Here is a 22,423-nt window from a genome sequence, read left to right on the forward strand (position 1 = left end):
TACAACAGCTAACCGATGCTCAAAAGAAAGAAATCAAGGGTAAAGACGAGGTCATGCTACAATTCAAGCGGGAAGCTGAAACGGCTTTAGACGAAAGAGACCAAGCCAGACAAGCCTTCAATCTTGCTATGAAAGACCTGGATATCAATAACGAGGAAGCTAAGGACTTACGGACCGCCATAACTAGGTCTTTAGAGGAACGGCGGCAGTTGGTTGCCGAAATTAACACTAAGGAAGAACAAATCCGACAAAGAGATCAGGCCGTCGAAGACCTGGAGGGGCAAATAGAGCGACAGCAGGAAATAATCGACGACCAAACCCGTCCCGAAGAGGAACGGGAAGCAGCTCAAAAGGAGGTGGAGGCCCTCGAGGTACGCCTTGCGGAATTACAGGCGCAAAAGGAAAACCTGGAAAGAGAATTGGGGCTTACCACCAAGGAAAAGGTAAAAAGAGCTCTGGTGAAGTATGGTATTCCGCTGGCATTTGCGGTCGCTATTTCAAGCGTAGTAGGAGTTATCCTATCCGCGCTTAAGGCTACAGGCGCGGGCGTAAAGAAATTAGGTAATGGACTAACGGACTTGGGAAAAAAGATGGCAGCCGGTCTTCCTGGGCTGCTGGGTTCAGTCGTTTCCTTAGCGCTGAAGGCCGGCGGCGAACTGTTGAAGTTCGTGGGGAATAACATTTGGATCTTAGTCGTCGCTATTGGGGTGGTACTCCTGAAGAGGATGAAGGGTTAATCTTATCCTTGTGTATTACTGGGGGCTTATCGTCGTCGGGCATCCGAGGCGTCCTCGACTGGGGATAAGTAAAGATAGTATTCGCACCGCCCTGATAATGCGGAACTAGCGGTATAGCCGTCATAGTGCTAATGGTCTTATGATTATAAACGACATTCGGGCCCCAATAGACCCCGTTTATCGAAAAGTATTGGTTGGTACCCGGCACAGAAATATCGTAACTAACCTGAAGCTTCGCATACTCGCAACTCGCTATCACGTGGAAGCTTATCGGCGCCACCGGTTCGCTGGTTTTCACTAATTCCGCCGAAAAGTGCGTTAAGCGCCTGCTGCCGCTACTTACCCCGTAGGGCTGCAGTGGCCGATCGTTCTTGTCGAGAATTCTAAACCCAACGTTAGGGGTATATCTCGTCGATATGCTAATAGTGCATATGATCAACCCTAGACCTCCAACCTTTACCCACAGCCCGGTGTCAACCCATTTATTATCGTCTGTGTAGGTCTTGTCCTCCAAAAAATGTAGAAACCAATCTTCCTTTGCGTGCGGGTTCATATATTTAAAGACTAATCACCGTAAGAGTGCTAATGGTCTTATGATTGTAAATAGTATCTCTTTGATCCTCTATGCTATTCACACAAACACTCCCGGAGTCATCTACGCGTATTTGCAGCTTTACCTTCCCATGGCAATCGGCGGCCATATGAAAAGTCCAAACCGATAAATTCTCAGCGCTGTTAGTGTTCGGCTCTACGGAGAAATGCGCGGGCTCCCTGTTGTTTGTCTTCGCGCGCATAGGCTGTAGTATGCCATTGTCATCCAGGAGCCTGAAGCCGACGTTGACGTGACTGCTTGTGCCAATGCAAATGCTACAAAGGATTAACTTCTTCCCTGAGTAGTTCAAATTCACGGACATACCTGTGACATCAACCCAAGATGCCTGGGTGTATTTTTTCTCGCCTGTGTAAGTCGTATAAACACAATCTACTCCAGTTACGTAGGGGTTGTTCATCGCCATATATAATAACTCAGACCAATGCTTGCAGCTGCTAAGCCGGCTTTTAGTAAGTTATGGTCGTATTCCTCGGGTATCGTAGGCATAACATGGACCTTCTTCGATGGTTTCTTAACTACGGGTAGCTTCGCCTCGTGTGACTTTTTTGGCTTCTCTATGAAGTGAGGAATGTTCCTAAGAGTGTCAGAGTTCACGTCGTTCGCCCCAAACTTCATGTCCTTGGTAGCTCGCTGCAGCTTATTGTTGTAACCCACGACGGAATTGGCGTTGATAACCAAATTACTTGGCATCAACCAACAACCAGGTGACAAAGCGTAATCCAGTCGCACTTTAGACTGCTGCACCGCTAATTGATATCTCTGCACCGACTTGGATATGTCGTTCTCTATTATTGCAGACTCAAATAAAGTTAGGAATTCTTGTTGCGTTTCCTGTGAAGCGCCTTGGGATCCAACAATGGGGTTGCGGGTATTTACCTGCGCTCCCAGGATGCAGTACACGAATGCTTCAATGCTACGGTTAATCCTGGCTAGATTCCTTAAACCTTTTCCTTTCATTAACACAAATGGATCCCAAGTGCCGGGGTAGTTTGTTTGAATCCTGGTAATTAATGAATTATTACCCTTATCACCACCCATATCACCGAACTCTAACTCATTACTTGGGTATTCCTGATGTCCGTAGTCAGCCGGCTTCTCACCATTAGCACCCCAAACGTAAACTATACCCAGCCCATGCGTCTTACCCTCTTTGTAACGAAAATCTTTTTGCTGTGGTTTGAACTCATTAATTAACCTTTCCAGGGCTGCGACGTCATAGCGATTATTCATTGGATTAAATGCCTTATCTCCCGGTAGGGGTACGTTAAGCTCCTTCAACAACCTCCTTACCGTAAAGGCAACGTGAAACTGCATAATTGGAATGTGAAACATGTCCGCGGCAACACCACAACCTTTAGTAGCAGCCCAAATAGCAAAGTTTAGCTGCTGTGGCCAATACCGCATGTTGGGTCCTGCTAACCATTCCCTGGCCTCTTTACCCGACGTATGCTTCAACATCGTATTCTTATAGATATTTCTTAGTATTACGTTAAATGATTGTTTACCCACTGAAATCTTCAGGTGCGTTACCAGCTTTTCGAAGTTGTTTACACCACCTTCAGCATCGTAAAATGGGTAATCTTCCGTGGTTAACAATAAGTTTCTAGGAAAATTAGGTGCTTTATAAACGGGCTTATGAACGGGTGTTTTTGGGTGTAATTTTTCCAATCCCTCTTCCAAATCCTTATTGCTGTAAACTAAGTCATTGTACTCTTTGAAGTAAATCCCGTCAGATCTGCTTTCAAACTTCGAGGTTACTGCTTTGGGATACAATTTCTTAAATGCTTCCCAATTCCAGTGGCTGTTATGTGGTTGCTCCTCTATGTTATTTCCAAAAGCGTCGTACATTAGTATATAATGGATGTTATACCATCAGCACCTCCGCTTTATCCTGATTTACCTAGGGAGGGGCCTAACGAATTAAACGCCGAGAACTTCCGCTTGAATAAGGCAAATCTAATCCTGGCTTACTTGGAAGGGCAGACAAAACACTATGAAAAAGTTAGAAAAAAGTACGTTAGAGCCCGGAGTACGCTACATAAGATTGCGATAACTTCAGGATCCATATCTGTTGTGTTAACGGGCTCTGGCGTTGCTACTTCGCTTACTGGACCGGGAATAATCGTTGGAGTTCCTTTGGCTGGCGTTGGGGCAGCCTGTGGTATTATTTCAGCTGTTGCTACGGGCATTATGAAACAGTTGTCAAGCAAAATATCAAAACACGACACGACAATAGCTCTGTCAAGGGCTAAAGTAAATACGATCACTGACCTTGTCTCAAAGGCTTTGCGTGACAGAAAGATAGACGACGTAGAATTCTCGCTTATTTTAGCCGAAGAGGAAAAGTACGAGAAATTAAAGTCGGACATAAGGAATAAAAAAACAGTCGTAAAAGATCTTTCCGAGGAATCTCGCAAAAAGATCTACCAGGAGGCAAAAGAAGAGCTTCAAAGAAAGCTTGCTCAGTAAACATCTGCTTCGAAAAGAGCGTGACGGGATTCTATTTACATATTGAACGTCAGTCTAGAAATTACGCGTAATATAAATTCAGTGAATTATTACGCGTAATATGAATTATTTGGCGAATTATTACGCGTAATACGAATTATTTGGCGAATTATTACGCGTAATATGAATCATTTAGCGAATTATTACGCGTAATATAAATTATTTGCATAACCTTATTTGGCAAATTATTACGCGTAATATAAATTCATCGTACGAATTACGCGTAATATGTTATTGCCGCCTCGGAATCCATCCTAACAGGGGGTGGCTGGGGTCTATTTCATAAAATATTTCGTAGATTACGTTAGGGTAATAAGGAATATCCTTATCCAGCCGACAAAACATCCACTCGGCTCTGCTCATATCAGAAACCTCGGGAATAGACGTACCGGTAATTTCAGACAAAAGATAGGGAATAGCTTTGTAATATTTCCCTAGTTTTAATTTTTTCAGCGTTTTCCGTAGACTTTGCGGGGTTGGCTCTTCTAAATGGTCTATGATTTTCTTCTTTACTTCGTTGTCTAAATATACCGGCCGATGACCTTGAATGTGACTCATCCAGTCTCTGAAGTATTTTATTCTTTTGTATGGGGTCTTCTTACGGCCTCCATTAGCGTAATACTGCTCTTTGGTAGCATTTGGTACGGCATTACGAATATTCTTACCACATTCGTAACACTGTGCTGACGTGTCGTCTTCTATTTGCATTTTCTTGTCACAACAAATATACTTATTTGGTTTAGTAGGTACAAACTTGGGTTTCAAGCACTTTACACAGAAATCATAAACAAACTCTTTACATTCTTCGCACTCCATATATAGACTAACATATTTGCGCTGTTGCCCTCAACCACACTTGGAGTGGGGGTCGTCCGTAGGTGGATTTTTGACACGGGTCTTGCCCGTGTTGAGATTGCGCTGGAACCCCCATTCCCTATACTACTTTACTGTGACTATCGAGCTTTGTAGATGGACTAGCAGCCACTGTAACAGTGACAATCGAGCTTTGTAGATGGACTAGCAGACACCTTTACTGTGACTATCGAGCTTTGTAGATGGGCTAGCAGCCATGGTAACAGTGACAATCGAGCTTTGTAGATGGACTAGCAGCCATCGTTACTATGACAATCGAGCTTTGTAGATGGACTAGCAGACACCTTTACTGTGACAATCGAGCTTTGTAGATGGAGTAGTAACCATGGTAACAGTGACAATCGAGCTTTGTAGATGGACTAGCATCCATCGTTACTATGACAATCGAGCTTTGTAGATGGACTAGCAGACACCTTTACTGTGACTATCGAGCTTTGTAGATGGAGTAGTAACCATAGTTACTGTGATAATCGAGCTTTTTAGATGGACTAGCAGCCATTTTAACTTTGACTATCGAGCTTTGTAGATGGACAAACGGCCATCGTTACTGTGACTATCGAGCTTTGTAGATGGACTAGCAGACACCTTTACTGTGATAATCGAGCTTTGTAGATGGACTAGCAGACACCTTTACTGTGACTATCGAGCCTTGTAGATGGAGTAGTAACCATGGTTACTGTGACTATCGAGCTTTGTAGATGGACAAACGGCTATCGTTACTGTGACAATCGAGCTTTGTAGATGGACAAACGGCTATCGTTACTGTGACAATCGAGCTTTGTAGATGGACAAACGGCTATCGTTACTGTGACTATCGAGCTTTGTCGATGGACTAGCAGCCATGGTAACAGTGACAATCGAGCTTTGTAGATGGACAAACGGCTATCGTTACTGTGACAATCGAGCTTTGTAGATGGACAAACGGCTATCGTTACTGTGACTATCGAGCTTTGTAGATGGACTAGCAGCCATGGTAGCAGTGACAATCGAGCTTTGTAGATGGACAAACGGCTATCGTTACTGTGACTATCGAGCTTTGTAGATGGACAAACGGCTATCGTTACTGTGACTATCGAGCTTTGTAGATGGACTAGCATCCATCGTTACTATGACTATCGAGCTTTGTAGATGGAGTAGTAACCATGGTTACTGTGACTATCGAGCTTTGTAGATGGACTAGCAGCCATGTTAATAGTGACAATCGAGCTTTGTAGATGGACTAGCAGCCATCGTTACTGTGACTATCGAGCTTTGTAGATGGACTAGCAGAAACCTTTACTGTGACTATCGAGCTTTGTAGATGGAGTAGCAGACACCTTTACTGTGACTATCGAGCTTTGTAGATGGACTAGCAGCCATGGTAACAGTGACAATCGAGCTTTGTAGATGGACTAGCAGCCATCGTTACTATGACAATCGAGCTTTGTAGATGGACTAGCAGACACCTTTACTGTGACTATCGAGCTTTGTAGATGGAGTAGTAACCATGGTTACTGTGACTATCGAGCTTTGTAGATGGACAAACGGCTATCGTTACTGTGACAATCGAGCTTTGTAGATGGACAAACGGCTATCGTAACTGTGACTATCGAGCTTTGTAGATGGACTAGCAGCCATGGTAACAGTGACAATCGAGCTTTGTAGATGGACTAGCATCCATCGTTACTATGACAATCGAGCTTTGTAGATGGACTAGCAGACACCTTTACTGTGACTATCGAGCTTTGTAGATGGAGTAGTAACCATGGTTTCTGTGACTATCGAGCTTTGTAGATGGACTAGTAGTCATGTTAACAGTGACAATCGAGCTTTGTAGATGGACTAATAGCCACTTATCTCTTTTCTGCAAAGAAAGCTGTGGCGGTCACGTTTTTTGTGTATGGGTTTATTTTGCCTGTTTAATAACTTTTCTTGGTTTTCCTTTTCTTCTTGATTGCTTTTGTGTTGTTGCTGGGTAAATGGTTTCATTAGATTTAATTATGTTAATGTCGATGGTAGAGGTGTGCAGTTCCCGTTTAGTTTCAGGGGTTTGGTCGTACGCTATAGCTGAAGTTTCCTCGTAAGTGCAGTTTTCTCTATCGGTGATAAGTTTAATGATGATTTCAGGAAAAAGTACTTTTGATATGTATTGCGGAGTGCAAAAGTTGTATCTTATGTTTGAAGTTTGCAGACGTTTGGCTAATTCTTGCAGCAAGTCATCCAAAGTGTTTTCCTCGAAGTAGGTTATTCCTGGAAATGTGTAATTTGTTTCAAGCCGTTCTTTGTGCGATGATTTTAGGTATATAAGATGCCTTTGCTGGCATTTGTCCGGTGATTCTTTAGAAGTCGGTGTGTTTATAATCTCTAATGCAAACGGGATGATGTTTTGGATTGTTTGTTCTACCTCTTTTATTTGGATTCGGGAAAATTTCCACTCACGGACAACTGCTGATATTCTGTACGCAATAGAGGTTGAGTAGGTTGTTGACGTTATGATGCAGGTGTTTGTACAAATGATGTCTCCAAAGCTACTTTCCACTTCGCAAAAGTATGATCCATCGCTGCTTTGATCAACAGTAAAGACTAGCTTATTGCTGGTTTCTTCAAGTGTGATGATCTCTCCTTCTGACGTTTCCTTCTTCCAAGTGTACCTTAGAAAAGCATCATCTTTTGCAATAAAGCGGAGAGTACATTTAGAGCCACGTTCGCACTGTTTTCGTTTGGGTAAGTCAATGTCAATTGTCAGTTTTTCGCAAAAGTTACGGTCATGTTTAATACCGCCTTGTAAAATATCATCCATGATTGATGCTCGATGAACGGCTTCAAAGGATGATCCAAGAATTTTGTTTCGAACAAATTTTAAACAAAAAACACCACAGCTAACGGCATCGTCTTGCTTTGGGTGGTGATTATCCATTGAAATATTCAAATCGTCAAAAAAATTACAATATCCCCTTACTATTGCAATCGCAGATAGATAACATTTAATCATTTTAGCTTCCAGCAGACATTCTTGAAAATCGCCATTATGCAAAGGATCGTACAGTGTGATCTTTTTGACATTGACATCCACAGCTGCAATAGCCCAATGTCTATAACGGATGGATCTGTGTATAGGGAACACGATGTGATCAACGCTTGTCAGGTCGACTTTCTTAAAGTGTGAATGACAGAGATTTAAGAGGTCTTGCGTTGTCTTTGGACTTGTTGGAGAATGGGAAAAAACTGACCTAAGCTGCGAAAAAAAATTGGTATCATAAACAACACATTCTTTATTTTCCAAAAGCAACGCTTGTTTGATCAAATATAGGTATGCCAAGATAATAGTGTCATTGAGTTCTCCAGGGTTGTCCGGTAATACATATGTGTTATTTAAAGGAGGATGTTCTAAGGTTTTCAAATCCCGTCCGTATATTTTAAGCGATTTCACTGTCCCAACGATTTTATTTTTTTTGGTAATATCCAGTGCGTCATAGGGTGAAATATATTTGTGTTCTTGCTGTTTTTCATTTTCAGCTGTACGTGCGTCGTCAATACTTGTATCGTGAACTTCAATCTTGTGTTTGTTGTCGTTTTGCGCTCCGTCTTCGCTTTGTATGTTGTTTACACTGTCGAAACCACTTTTATTGTGAGAGAATTCACTTTTGAAATCGGTATACTTGCTCGCGTCCTCGATCTCCGCTGAGTGTACAGTGTTTTTATCTTTTTCTCCATCAACTCTAACATAAAACAGCATGTATACTTCTCTTGTGACTATTCTTTTAGACAAGTATGCAAGGTTTTTATGTTCGACCTTTTCGTCATCAAAAAGTACTACAGTATCATTGTCAGGGAAAATTTGTAGGGCAACATAATGACCTGAACTCAACGCCTGTCCTTTGTGGAGTATTACAGCTGCTAATATGTATTCAGTGGGTGGAGAGCCCTCGTGCTTCAACTGTGATACATCGATTGTGATGTCCAATGTCAATGGAGAATGATCTTTAGTATTTGCGGTGACATCATTACGTTTTAGTACACAGACAAAGTTCTGGGGGCAGGTTTTTAAAAAACCCTGTCGTGTTTGACAAGTCTTTTGACGACAAGTCCCACATTCTAATTTGTTGTCATCGATAAGAACTTCTTCCTTGAAATATTCAAAGAGGCAGTCCTTTACTGAAGATGTCATTCCGTTTCTGGGGAGCTCCACAGCAAGTGAATGAAATGAATCCTCTTCACTCTCTCTTGAATTTCCACAAGTGCAACAGGAATTCTTGTATTGCACTGCGCCCCAAAACGTAGGAAAAAAAGGAATGGGTGTTCCACCAAGGTCGAAAGAGCAGATTTCCATAATTTTGGAGAAAGCTTCATGAACATCGTGTTGCTTACCAATCTTCAGACCCTTTTTGTGTAATTGCTTGAGTAAATCAGTGGGATTCAATGGCCTTGTATAATCTGCACTTTCCTTAAGTCTTGTAAAAATCATGGCAAGGTAATTGAACATCATTGGAAATAGTGGTTTTGCGTCCTCTGTTGTAATATCACCTAAAGTGGTAACTGAGAAAGATTGCAACAAAGCGTTCAACCAACAGTTGTTGTGTTTGTTTTTCATTCCTATCGAAAAAATAGGACAACTTGGGCTGGTAGATGGTGGCGTTCTTTTACCTTTTGGCATTCTGGATTCGAGAGAACCAGTAGTTATGTCATTCATATCATAGCTATCTTTTTCCTCGGCAGTGAGTCGCTTCCACTTTTTAGAAGCTATTTTAGAGACTGCTGGGAGATCTTTACCTTTGTTTGAAAATGATTTAAAATTCTTGGTCAAATAATTTGAGTACGCTGAAGATTGTTTTTTTATTGGTTTCATAGTTGTTGTCGTTGACTTGTTTGAATTTCTAGAAGTGTTCTTGGTTAAATTTACTTTTGAGTTGACTGGGGTTTTTGGCATTGCGTTGGAAGGTGGCTGCTGGAACTGTCCACGGCGCTTATCTGGAGATGACGATCGTTTGACCTTTTCGTTCCATTGCTCGGTTGATCCAGAATAGAGATCGAGATCATCACAGCACATTTCTTTTCTTTTTCGCTTCAATTGCATGACAGCCCGTTTTTGTATTGTGTCGCCATATAAACGGCACCTAGCTTGAATAAACGTTTTTTGAAGAGACACAAATTCATCGACGCGGAGATGGTGTTTTCCATTGAAGTCGTCTGTTTTCATTAACTTCATGTAGTTCTCGATCGTACCTTGGGTTGTTACTTCTTTTGAATTTTTTTTAGATTGGAATCTTGATTTTGAAATTTTACAGAGGAAAAAATTACTCCACAAAGGTGCAATTGGGAGAAGACGCTTTAAGTATTCCATGAACTCTGGTGAATAGCATCGGTTTTCGTCTTTTCCCATGACAAGCGTACTGGAACGTTCTTCCATGCTGTGAGTTATCTCAAACAGCTTCTTTGCAAATGGACCTTTAGCATCAGGTTTTGTAAAAGACTCGTCCATGTTAGCACAGTCGTCTGTGCATTTGTGTTCTATCTGAGGTTCCTCTTTGTTTAATTTCTCAATTTTTTGTTGAATTCGTGTATATGCTTTTTGAACTTGGGGACAGTTGTGGGAGGTCAGAAAGAGAAGGGATATGTCTTCAAGAATTTGTTGGAACTCGTCAAATGTACAGGCATTAACAAGAAGAGATATTGAGTACAGCAAGAAAGAATACCAATGTTTGCTGTTAGTTTTACATAGTTTTTTGCAGATGGTACTTGCGTTGTGCATCAAATGGCTACAACAGATATGAGGTGTCATTAAGGTAAAATCCTTCTCACTTCCTTTGCCGTGAACTATTCGCCAAGCTCGCTCGAGGTACGATAGCACAGTTTCTTTATTAAATTCCTGGAGGCATGCTAGTAGTATGGCTTTTCCCTGATCACTGACTATTTGCATTGGCGTTCGAATATTGTTGTGACCAAACAAAAGCCCCTCAGCGTACCTAAAGGATTGCAAGAAGTGTTGAATAGTGGGCACGTTGTGACGGCTCGTTATCAATTCTGCAACTGGTAAAGGTGGTTTTCCGGCAACAGGGCTGGGAACGACCAACGTGTAGTACAAAACTCGATTGTCATCCCAATTGGATATGATGGTACCTGTAGCGTCAAGAAATGCCACCATGTTGCGGCAGGTGTCGTGCCAAAGGCGAATCTGTCCTTCGGTCCAAAGATGAACGACAAGTGGAGAGGCAGCTATATATTGCACATATCCCTTTATTTTAAGCGAAGAAAATCCTTCTTCGTTCATGAATGCTTTGCGCATTGAGTCCAATGACACAATGGCATTGTCGTTCAGTCTCAACGAACGCCTAGCTTCACTAGCAATTTGCTGAACAACATTGACACTTGTACCTGCACCTGACCAATTACCAGCACTAAATGACGAACTCTCAATGTTGTCTACTTTTTCATTGTGAGCAGTGGAGGGTTTTTCAGATGTTTTTTTAAAATGTTGAACCATTTCTTGCCTTGTTTCGCCGGTGATGGGACGAGCCTTTCTAATGCTCAGGTCGTGCTTCACATCGCCGTTAAAAGCAATATGCAAAATACGTTGCCTCTCTTCACTGCATAACATGAAAACTTTAAATTGGAGAGGGCAGGTTTTGAAAGCACAGCGGCCACTTGCAATAAATGAATAACTGGCAGTGCTCTGTCGACTAGAAAATCGCTTAGCTTTGTGCCCTTTAAATACAAAAGGGCAGTACGGGTTGAGTTTGTTCAGATATTTGTAAACGACATCAGTCCATCCTTTAGCCAGATGCGTTCGGCGAGAACGAGATGGTTTGATCTTATCCCAATCAAATGATTCCATAACGGATGTGGAGTTATTGGGTACCGATGCAGTGAAAAACACCCTGTCTGTTGTAGCAATAGAACGAGTAAGTCTTGAAACAGTCTCTACTGTGATGTCGTCCTTCATAAGAAAATAAAAAGTTATTATCAGAAACGTGGTCTAAAGAAAGGGTACCTTTAAAAATTAACTACCGCTAATGTGTTGTGTTTTTGCACTTTCACGGCCTTTTAACAACAAATATTTCACAAATATTCGAAATATTGTGCACGCGTAAGCAATCAAATGCTTTGGAGTATATTAACTGTCATTTACATCTATTAGAACAAGTAATATGACATACCTTTAGTGTGACTTCTTCACATGGAACATCAAGCCCATTTGCGTCATCATTATTTGGCTAAAATACGTAAAGGGGAATTTTATATTAGTGAAAAACTTGCACAAAGAGAAAAGGGGTTTTCCGTTATAATAAAAAACGTTTAGGTCAGAAACATGACAAAAACAAGCATTCTGTTAACCACTAGTTAACCACTATGGTTAACTGTCTGTCACCAAAAAAAATGGTAAGATGGGTCAGTGCATCGTCCGTATAACAGTCACTAGTTCAGAATAATAAGTGATCATAACATATGCTACCACTGTACACTCGCTCACCACTCAATCGACGCCATCATTCTGTCGTTCAGCAAATATGTCAGTTCATTATTATAGACGGCAGGCATACCTTTGTAATTAATGATTTTTTTCCTACCTCAAGCACTATCGTTGGTTTGAGTTTTTCACCACAACTGTCCATTTCAACATCATTTGTTGGCTGCAATGGGCAAAGAAAAACAATATATTTGTTTGTTTATGCAGCGGCTCTGTCTATTTCAAACGAGATGCACAGTAAGGTTGATGCAAGTTACCTCTGCTAATGGAGCTGTGGTGTCTTCTTGTGTCTTTTTTTGTTCTGCCACAATATTCTTCTTCTCCTATTTTGAACAAAATCTTTAGTCTTGATTATTTAGAGCAGGACGTACGATTTTTGGTAAATAAGTATCCTACCTTGGAAAACGTATCTGCTAAACTCTGTACGACGCTTGATTTGGGTTTTCTTTTAGGAAACAAGAGTGGAGTGACCACAAAATCTTTCAGTTTAACTGATTTCTAAAAATTTAAAACGAAAACGAAATTTTAAACGATATTGAGTTCTTGAAGTGAACTTTGAGTTTTAGTTATTCTAGACATTTCATATAAATTTCCATCGTGTAAACCTTTACCAAATAAGTCATTTGCTCTGGGTTATCGACGTCTTTTGTTTAGAGTGCACGCACTAAAACCGTGAACATTAAATAGTACTAATTAGTATTATTTCATACAGAATCCTTTGTTTGCTATTGTTTAATTATCACTATTTAGCGCTAAAAACTAGTATTTGCTTCACGGATATAATGTGAGCACTCTATTATCGAAATACCGTCACTAGAAAAGTATTCCGTAAGATTCCATTCTAGTAAGTTGTTTCACATATTTTGGTAAATATCTTGGTAATGTAAAAAAGTAGACTTACTTCTCGTTTTCTCCTCAGATTTCGTTTGTTTTCAAAAACCTACATTGGAAAACAGCAGTGAACATAAGCATAACATGTGCGCTATGTTAAATGAAAAGGAAAGGTTATTGTAAGAAACAAATTAAAAAGTAATATGAAACTTAAGCATACTTACGTTGCTTTTCTCTTGGACAGCTTCAAATGATTCTTTTTCAGCTTTTTGGCCTTTGGACAGACATTCGTACTTGTTTTCAGTATAAATGCCATCAAAACTCTACCGATTGAATTGAAAAATTTAAGTTCATTTGTCTCTAACATGTGCCAGATATAATCCAAATAATATAATACTATATAAAATATGATAGATTTTTTACTAGGACATACAATAGAATATTTCAAAACGTTCTGGCTAGTACCTTCATCACTTTTGAAAACGTTTTGAAAAATTTTATTATAAGTCAGACTCAAAAAACCTTTAATTAGAGTAAAGGATATCATCCTTTAATCTTTAAACATCATCAATGACGAAATAGTTGTTTAAAAGGCTAAATTATTATTGTAGTGTAATGCAGTGTTATATATAGTCCATTTCAATAACGTCTCAATGCACAGTTATATACCGAACTAATTACAAAGCTAGAACATTCTCACCTTGATCATTTTAAGACCCTGAGTGATTGTCCGGCTGGAATTCGAACCCCGTCCTCCCGGTTGACAGATCTGATGACAGATCTTCCAACCCTTCAATCGGTTCATTCTTTCAGTCATTTGGTTGTGCCGTTGACCCGGGAGGAGGAGGGGGGGACTCAGGGGTAAACTTACGGGGATGCTCGTCGGAAATTTTTCAAAATAACCCTAAAAGATATTGGACGTTTTTTCCAAAAGGGCGTGGCTTGGCAATTTTTAACCAATAAGAGATACAACAAAAACAATACTATCAAAATACAACATAATAAATCTAACATAATGTAACATAATGTAACATCATTGTCTTTGGTTTAAGTTTATTGCACGGCGGTAATAATTCCCGCAAAACGTTAGAAATGCGGCTTATTCACTCACTTGGCACTGTCAGTCCCCATGGGATGAATCAACACTTCACTTTTAATTAGTCATGCTTCACTTTCCATTTCTCATTTATTGTTTTTTTCGGTCCTTTTGTTATTTTTATTTTTTCATATGCTTATTTCTCATTGGTCACTTTATTTTCCATCTTAGTATTTATAATTTATTCATCCCTTCTCATATTTTCTTTCCACTTACTCCGACGAAGGACTAACATCCGAAACGTCAGTTTCACAAAGCTTTTTACGGTGATTCAATTTATCCACGAGTTTCCTACTGTTCTATAAAAATACACCAGAGATTCTTTTGTTAAATATTAATTAATGACTGGATTTGTATACATGCGATGATTGCGATGAGCTAGTTCCTTTTTCAACACCCTAAAGATACCAGAAAAGTGCTGAATTGCTTATCATATCAACTTACGGCACTAAAAGAGACCAAATCGCTGATTTTTACCCCTAAGAGATACGACGAGCATCCCCGCACGATTACCCCCGGCGTCCCCAGGGCCGTTGATCCTTCGTATGTCAGTTCTCAATTTTATTATATGTCAGTTGTTATCGTTTTGTTATTTGTTCACAAATCAAATCCACCTATATCTCCGTCCATTCTTCCTGCAGGTCATCCATTCATATCTTTATTTTACCATACATTGCACCCCTAAAATTCAGTCATGTGATCCATTTAGCCATCCATTCATTCACGCATTCATTCACAACATTCCCCTTTAATGCGTCCATTAAACAATTCATACATTCATTCATTTATTCATTCATGCATATCTTCATTATATCATTCATTCATTCAATTCATGTCATTCACTCACTAATCGTTTTATTCACGCACTCATCCATAACATTTACCCATCCATCCATTCATTTATTCATTCATCTTTTTCAACTCACACTCAATTATTTATTTTTTCATTTGTGCACTTATTTATGACAATCGGCCATTTGTTATTTCACTCTATTTGCGTCCGTCAAACCATTCTTTAGCAACTTTTGTATGTATTCATCCATTTGTTCTTTTATTAAGGGATATGGACCATTAGAAAAATGATAAGGGTGGGGTAATGGGCAATTTCCGTCTTGCAGGATTTTATTCCCCTTTTGTCCTTCTTTATATTTGTTAGACATTTGCAAATTCATTTTTCCGTTTACTTCTTAGTTCGGTTCTTCTTGTATTATTCTATTTACTCCTTCATTCATACTTACATAAATTCATCAAATTCACCGATTTCTGCTCATAACTGCCGGTGGAGTCAGGACTTTATAAAAAGATTTCTTTAGAAAAGAAATTTTGTACTCTTTGAATGATAATCTTGTAGGTGATAAACATCATTATTGTTCATATTGTGTATTCATTTAGACATTAAAATTGCCAGAAATATTTTTTTACTCGGATTTGTGAATTATAAACGAAAATTTTCAGAATTTGGATAGAGGATGGTTATGTTTACACAGTTTATCAATGAATGGGAATGAATGGGAATATTTTAGTACATCTTAACGCTGGTGTTATCAAATTTTAGAAATTGTAAAAGAAAACTGTAATTAATCTAATTTTTTTCTCCTTTCCTATTTCAGACCAATTATTGAGTTATTATTGTTAATTAAAAACGATTTATTAACAATGAATATCATTATTATTCATGCATTTTCTTCATTTTCTTTTTTCTTCTTTCCCAAAATTAATGCAGGCGTATTCATTTATTATTTAATTCCGTCAAAATTTTATTCGACTCAATTAATGCGACCATTCATCCATTTACGTGTCGATCCACCCATTGAATGCATCCAGTCCGATTTATATAATAACTTGATTCATTTATTAGTCGTCATTCATTAGTTCATTAGATTATCTTCTATCAATTCATGCGCACATTCCCAGGTACTTTTCTATTTATTTAATACAACAAAAAACATTTCTTATTTTTTGTTTTACAATGATTGACAACATAATTGAAAACAAATTAAAACCTTTCCAAAATGATACGATAAGAATTACCGGATAACGTAATTTAAACAAAGGTCATGATACGCCAAGGGATATACTACTCCCTGAACTGTCAACGTTGAGGAATTGTAACCCTAGGCTGTAGCTTAGATGAATAGTATAATAGTATAGTATAGCACATGTGTAGCTTTATATGTCGAGGGTACTCACTGATAAACTGTTTCTTTAGCTTATTGTGGTATGTTAACGCAGCTTTTGTTGCATTTGTTAATAGCCACTACCATTAAGTACACATACAAGCTTTGCCCACGCTCTGAGTTTCCGAGCTGGAATATAGCTGTCCTCATAAATATAACATACTTTGTCCCCAAAAAGTTTCATAAACTTTTGTTTAAAGTAACAATAAAAATTTAGTTTAATCATTTAAACAGTTCAGACGGTTTGTTTTGGCTCTGTTATCTCGGCATACCAAACTGCTTGATAGCTGGTAAAAATCTTGATTGGCATGATTATAGTTTAACTCTGGCATGTTTGGCCGGAAACCATTTTCAAAAACAAAATCAAAATCCATTCAAATCAATAAAAAAAACTTATAAATTTTGGACAAATATATGAACCTACCTCGCCTTTTCTTGAGAGAACGCTACGAACACTGTTTTTTTCCTGAAAATTAAGTGCGTAGCTTCTAGCACCGCCGATGTCCTTTGTCCAAGCGTTGTAGACGGCTTTCACTTCCCGTGCTGAACATTCAGTCCTTCTGAAATATTCTTGAGTCGATCTTACAATAAAGCCATCTTTTTTGGATATCGATGGCTTTTCATTTTCATTGAAAAACCAACCAAAGATGGTTCCAAGTCTCAGATAGTCTATTGAGTGCTTTTGCAAATGACGCTTGGCCTGAAACAACGTGATGATCTTAAATGTGCTATCATTTAACTACAAATTTTACAAATCAGCCAATGAATAAGTTTACTTACCTTAAAATATTTCTTATCAGCAAACTTCATTATCAAAAGAAAAGCGATGGTAGAAAGAACTTGAATGAGAATTGAAACTAAATGCGCTATAAGAGTCAATAACGGCGCTACCTCACGCAAAAGATAAAGATCAAGTGCGTGTTAACGTTAATTTTTAACTTAAAAACTTAAACAGTCAGTTTTATTTCTTATAGATCTTTTAAATAGTATCATTCAATCAATAAAAAATAGACTTTGATTTATAAACTGATATTCTTTAAATAATACAAAACGACACTTGACTGGTGAGAGCATTATCTACTTTGTCCCATATACTGAACGCATTCCTTAAAAAAATGTCGATATAAGAATATGTTTTCATTGGAAAGCATGGTAAATGACACAAAGAAGCACAGTATACATTAAATTCATATTTTACAATGCACGATGGTAAAGATAACTGTTTAGGTTAAGTTAAGTTTACATCATCAAGCATGTCAATGTTCATGATACTGATTTGATACTCAATGACTACTAAAATATATATGTTTCATTTATTTAGCTCAATTAAAGAACGAAACTCCATAAATTAACTTAGTACAGATGAATAATCTTATTTGAGTTGCATAGGATGCATTATATGACATTTTTGAGTTGGCTGCCGAGTTGGCTGCTAATTTCAGCGCGGTTGAATAATATGATAAGAAGTTATCTAAAACAGGGTAATGTATACATTCTAGCCAAGATTGTCCTAAGGTGACTAGCTACTTTATCAAGAAATCATTACAAAATGTTCCTTAGAAAGATATTTTATAAAGAATTTAACGCTGATTTCAAAAATGAAAAGAAAAATTGGGTATCCTGAGCTTGTTTTCCAGATAATGAATTTTGAATACGGCCATCTTGACAGGTTTTGGAAGAAAAATGCCGGCTCAGAACATTTACTTTAAACACTATTTTCGAAGAACTAACTAAAACATATTTGAAAAGTTTTAAAATAAGCTCAAAATCCAGCATCTCGTTACATTGGCTTGATGAACCAAAATCGTAAACAAATGAGGACATTAAAAACACATAAAACGCTTTTTGATAAGTAAAACCATTAGGTTTTTTATCTTTCTCGATGGTCCATTCTTTTTCCGACTTGTTTTGAATAGGGTATGAATTTTAGGGTATGAAAACCCGACAACACTATGTTTGAGCCAGCAAACATTTTTGTCAACGAACGAGTGGCAGTCAACACGTCTCTCTGTCTTACGTTGCTTAACACCCATAATAATTACCCGACTGATGCATCGACGTTTTTACTTGCGATTACTTTTTTGGGCATCAATATGTATATTTTTAATATTCTGTAATAAAATACCATTCGATTCCTAACTCGATTACTAACTCGCTTCCTAACTGGAAAGATAGGCATCCTCCCCCGCGATAGGAGGCGAACATGACAAAGCTGCATTTTTCTTGAACGAAAAACATACGATAGTTGGTTAAAAACAACCAAATTGTTAAAGATTTACAAAGCTAAATAAAGGACGAATATTTGTTGTAATATGCTCTTTCTTTTATATTTCATCCAGCATTAAAATAAATTAAGCTTATGGATAGAAATTAATATTAAACGTTTTGAGAGAAATTATTATTATATCATTATTATATCATTATTATTATTATTATTATTATTATAGAGAAAGTCTTTGATTTGTCGATTCGTCGAGAAAAATGCTTGTCAAAAAAAAAAAAAAAAAAAAAAAAAAAAAAAAAAATATATATATATATATATATATATATATATATATATATATATATATATATATATATATATATATGAATTCTTAAAGAACGCTTCTTGATCCATCTTTGACTATATGAAAGTTTTTTAGCGATTTTTTCTGTGGCATTTGAGAGCCGCATTTGTGAATAGTTTTGCTTTGACGGACGGACGGGACGGACGTACGCACTTGACGTCAGCAAAGCCATGAAAATCAACTCGACGGTTTACCATTTTTTCTTAAGTATGGTGCTCCGCTCGTGCGGGTATTCGGCCCGCGCAGGAGCTCCGCTAAAAATCCTTAAAAGATGTTTCCATAGCAGATGGTAGCAGATGAACTTTGAAATAGGGCAAAATTTGTAGAGTCGTTCGCTCGTTTACTCATTTCTTTGGGAATATACTCTGCAAATGTTACTTTTCTCTCTACGTTTCGACCATACTTCGTTGGTCTTATTGAATAATTTTTCCAGCAGAGGCCGTTTTTCTCAAGGTTGCGTGCGCATCCATATATAAGGAACTTGACCTTCACGATACCAGAACAGAAGCCTCATAATGAGAATTATCATACATTTCTATTAGATTTTTCAATAAAAATTCATCAAATCGATTATTCTCCTCTTTAGAGCTGTAAATATAAAACTGGCTTCTCTATTTTACTGAATTTGTGTTTTTCAGTTTTGTGGCCCGTCAAGGTCGATGGCGCACGCAACCTTGAGAAAACGGTCTATTTTCAATCGGCACGTAATTTCCATAATGGGTTTCCTGTGGTGCACCGCCTGTCATGGCGACATGGCGACAGACATTGATTTGCGCGTTTACTACTGGGGTCTCAACTCGACCTTTTGGGCCCCACAGAAGCTTTTCGTCAAGGAACTATATGAAATTAAAGGAAAGCAAGGAGTACAAAGGTAACGAAAGTAAACTCATTGGATTCGTGTTGAATGATGGCAACTAAAGATAGTTTGAATCCAGGTTCAAAATCATGGAAAAAATGAATTCTGAACAAGACGATAGTATTTCGAAAGGGCTTTACCTCAATACTTTGTGTAAAGTTTGAACCTTGGTTTATCTTTGAGCTTTAAGACAGCAAACATTAGAGATTGTTTTACGATAGTAATGTTCAAGGTTTGATAGATTTGAACAGTCATTTTGATAGCTGGGCTACCTGTGGTTTCGTATAAAACTGAGCATCTCGGTATATATGTCTCTCTCAGTAGAATAACACATTGACAAAATCTGCTCATAGTTTTGTTCCCACCTAAAAACCCTTTACTATCTGGACATCGCCATGCTCGTTTAATAACCTTAGCTCTACACACTACTGATATACCGCTATTTCAAAAAAAGCTGGTGTTATATATCATCAGTACTAGAATCCCTTTGGCTGGCTGAGGGGGGTCCTTTGATCTTTCAGTAGAGAGAGAGAAGTTGAGGGAGTGTGGTGATGGTGGTCTCATCACCAGTTTTATAGAGAAATTTAAGTATCTGTTGATAAAGTATTCTGGTTTGTTCAATATCCGTGGAATTATCCATAGTTCCAGAAACTATCTATACCCCTTGTATGCCCAGGGCTGTCAACTCCCCGGATAAACCGGGAGTCTCCAGATTTTGGCAGTATCTCCCGGCCTACCGTTTAGAGTCTCAATCTCCCGGATAATCCCACGAAGCTGAACCATTTTTTTCTTGTGAGACTCAAGTTTTCCACACCATAAAATTCCAATTATCTTTGTTGTTGTGTCATTTTACATCGCTACCAAAATAACAAAACGTTCCTCATGGCTGTTCTTGCCAGCAGCCATTGTAATGTAAGCGCTAACTATCTTGATTGTTCAGAAATAAAAACCAATCACATCAAATGTGACCAAACAAGAACGAAAGGCGTCTTTTCGCACGCTTTGACACACTGTGATGTCCATATCCTTCCCTATCCAATTCTCCAGATTTGAATATCTCGGAGGTTGACAGCCCTGCTTGCCCCCCTCTCCCCCACAGAGGAAATTTTAAAAAACTCCTTTGTAAGGGTAGGGGCGGTAGTTATGAGTTGCTGGAACTACAGTACATTTTCTAAAAAATAAGGAGGCTCGAAACATTTGCAGCTGATTTTTCTCTTGATCCCCTCCCCCCACAACCGAGCTACTAACTTACTTGGCAGCTTTGTGATTAATATTATAAGAGAATTCAAGGTATTTATACTGTCCTTAGTTTATGATTTTTTATCAGGGCTGTCAATACCCCTTCTCTGTTTGCACCATATACATACTTGACCGAATTTTGATAGATTCACTCCGTTATTCAGTTCACCTTTGGGACTCGCAAATTTTATCAAAATCAGTTGATTTGACTAATTGCTTACCCTTTCCCTACACAAAAATTCTCTAGGGTGACCACCCTGTGATACCACCTCACTGATGGGCTGTTAGTATAATTGGTCATTCGAAATGCTGTTTTGACTACTTTGAAATACATGGAATTCAATTTAATAACCACACCAATACCATAGGTTTTCTTTTCATGATGCTTTTCAAAGCTTATGTTTCGGTACCATTAAGAAAGTAACATGAAAACCTCTCCCGAATTGAGGAGTCCGAGCAGGCATACCTGTTAGGAGGGCACTTTATATGGTATAAATAATAATAATTTATATTTATAAAACGCGCCTTTAAAACCTGTAATATGATCAATGCGTCCACATTAAATCTAACCAGGATATAAATATAAATATATAATGGTCAAAAATCATACTTAGAAAAAACAGAACTATAGTACAATTCATCTATACAGCTAACTATGAAAATGATAGCCTCAAAATAATTTATTTAGCTATCATTTTCATAGTATATATATATCATGATGAAGAACAATTAAAAAGAAATACACAATATAGTTTTATTTAATACTATATATTGGAAAACGACAACATTTCAGCGAAAAGTTGTCTTTACAACTAGTATTCTTATTACTTGTATTCCGAAAAGTACCTTTAATTATCAAGTTAAGAAAAAAAAAAAAAAAAATATATCATTCTATTATATATCTATTGGCTATTCATTCTTTACGTTTTTACTTTTTATCCTGTATATATCTTATTTTTCTGAAGAAGAGCCGAGAACGTTAAATATAATTTTTGGAACCGTTAGAAGTTGTCCTCCGTGTTTTCTCTTCACGTTTATATACCAGATTTTCTATGACGAGACAGACTGTGATTCTTTGGAATCCTTTTACTGGAAGGTCATCGTTGATCTACTCATCTATGTTTCAGTTGATCTATAATAGACACTCGATTACTCGAGATTGTTGCAGAAATGTTGTAGTATATCATTTATTTCATTATAACAAAGACCTAATGAATGCATATTGGCAATTTTAACTTTTTTAAAACGCCAAAAAAACCCTCAAAACCAATTGATTTAATATATCTGTAGTAGATAAAAACGAGCGAGATCAAATATTTGGGGTGAACGTTCATATAATTGAATTAAAACAAAATAATAAATACATAAAGAAGCGCGTTTGCGGGGGGCAGAGCAAGGAAAGAGACGGGGGGAATAAAAGACGGGGGGGGACAGTTTTTTTTGTGGTTGGTTTGGGGGGGTGTGGTGGTGTTTTCCTGTGGG

The 22,423-nt window shown here is 38.1% G+C and overlaps 1 protein-coding gene and 1 long non-coding RNA gene across 2 annotated transcripts; both read right to left on the bottom strand.

Annotated features, from left to right (window-relative positions):
* Positions 1–6,616: 6,616 nt before the first annotated feature.
* On the bottom strand, positions 6,617–12,548 carry LOC148904639 (uncharacterized). Its single transcript, XM_089024454.1, has 4 exons — positions 12,433–12,548; positions 12,276–12,338; positions 11,865–11,921; positions 6,617–11,644 (listed from the first exon to the last, which is right to left on the bottom strand). The coding sequence occupies exons 2-4, from the start codon at positions 12,318–12,320 to the stop codon at positions 6,617–6,619; spliced, it is 5,130 nt and encodes a 1,709-aa protein (XP_088880580.1). The 5' UTR covers positions 12,321–12,338; positions 12,433–12,548.
* Positions 12,549–12,571: 23 nt separating this feature from the next.
* Positions 12,572–13,395, bottom strand: LOC148904640 (uncharacterized). Its single transcript, XR_016118780.1, has 3 exons — positions 13,231–13,395; positions 13,077–13,115; positions 12,572–12,673 (listed from the first exon to the last, which is right to left on the bottom strand). It is a non-coding gene; the product is annotated as an uncharacterized LOC148904640 (long non-coding RNA).
* Between the last annotated feature and the right edge of the window lie 9,028 nt (positions 13,396–22,423).

Source organism: Actinia tenebrosa, unplaced genomic scaffold (assembly GCF_029948245.1).
Source record: "Actinia tenebrosa isolate PJP-AT-01 unplaced genomic scaffold, QUT_ActTen_1.0 PGA_scaffold9__36_contigs__length_13948895, whole genome shotgun sequence".
NCBI classification, from domain to species: Eukaryota; Metazoa; Cnidaria; class Anthozoa; order Actiniaria; family Actiniidae; genus Actinia; species Actinia tenebrosa.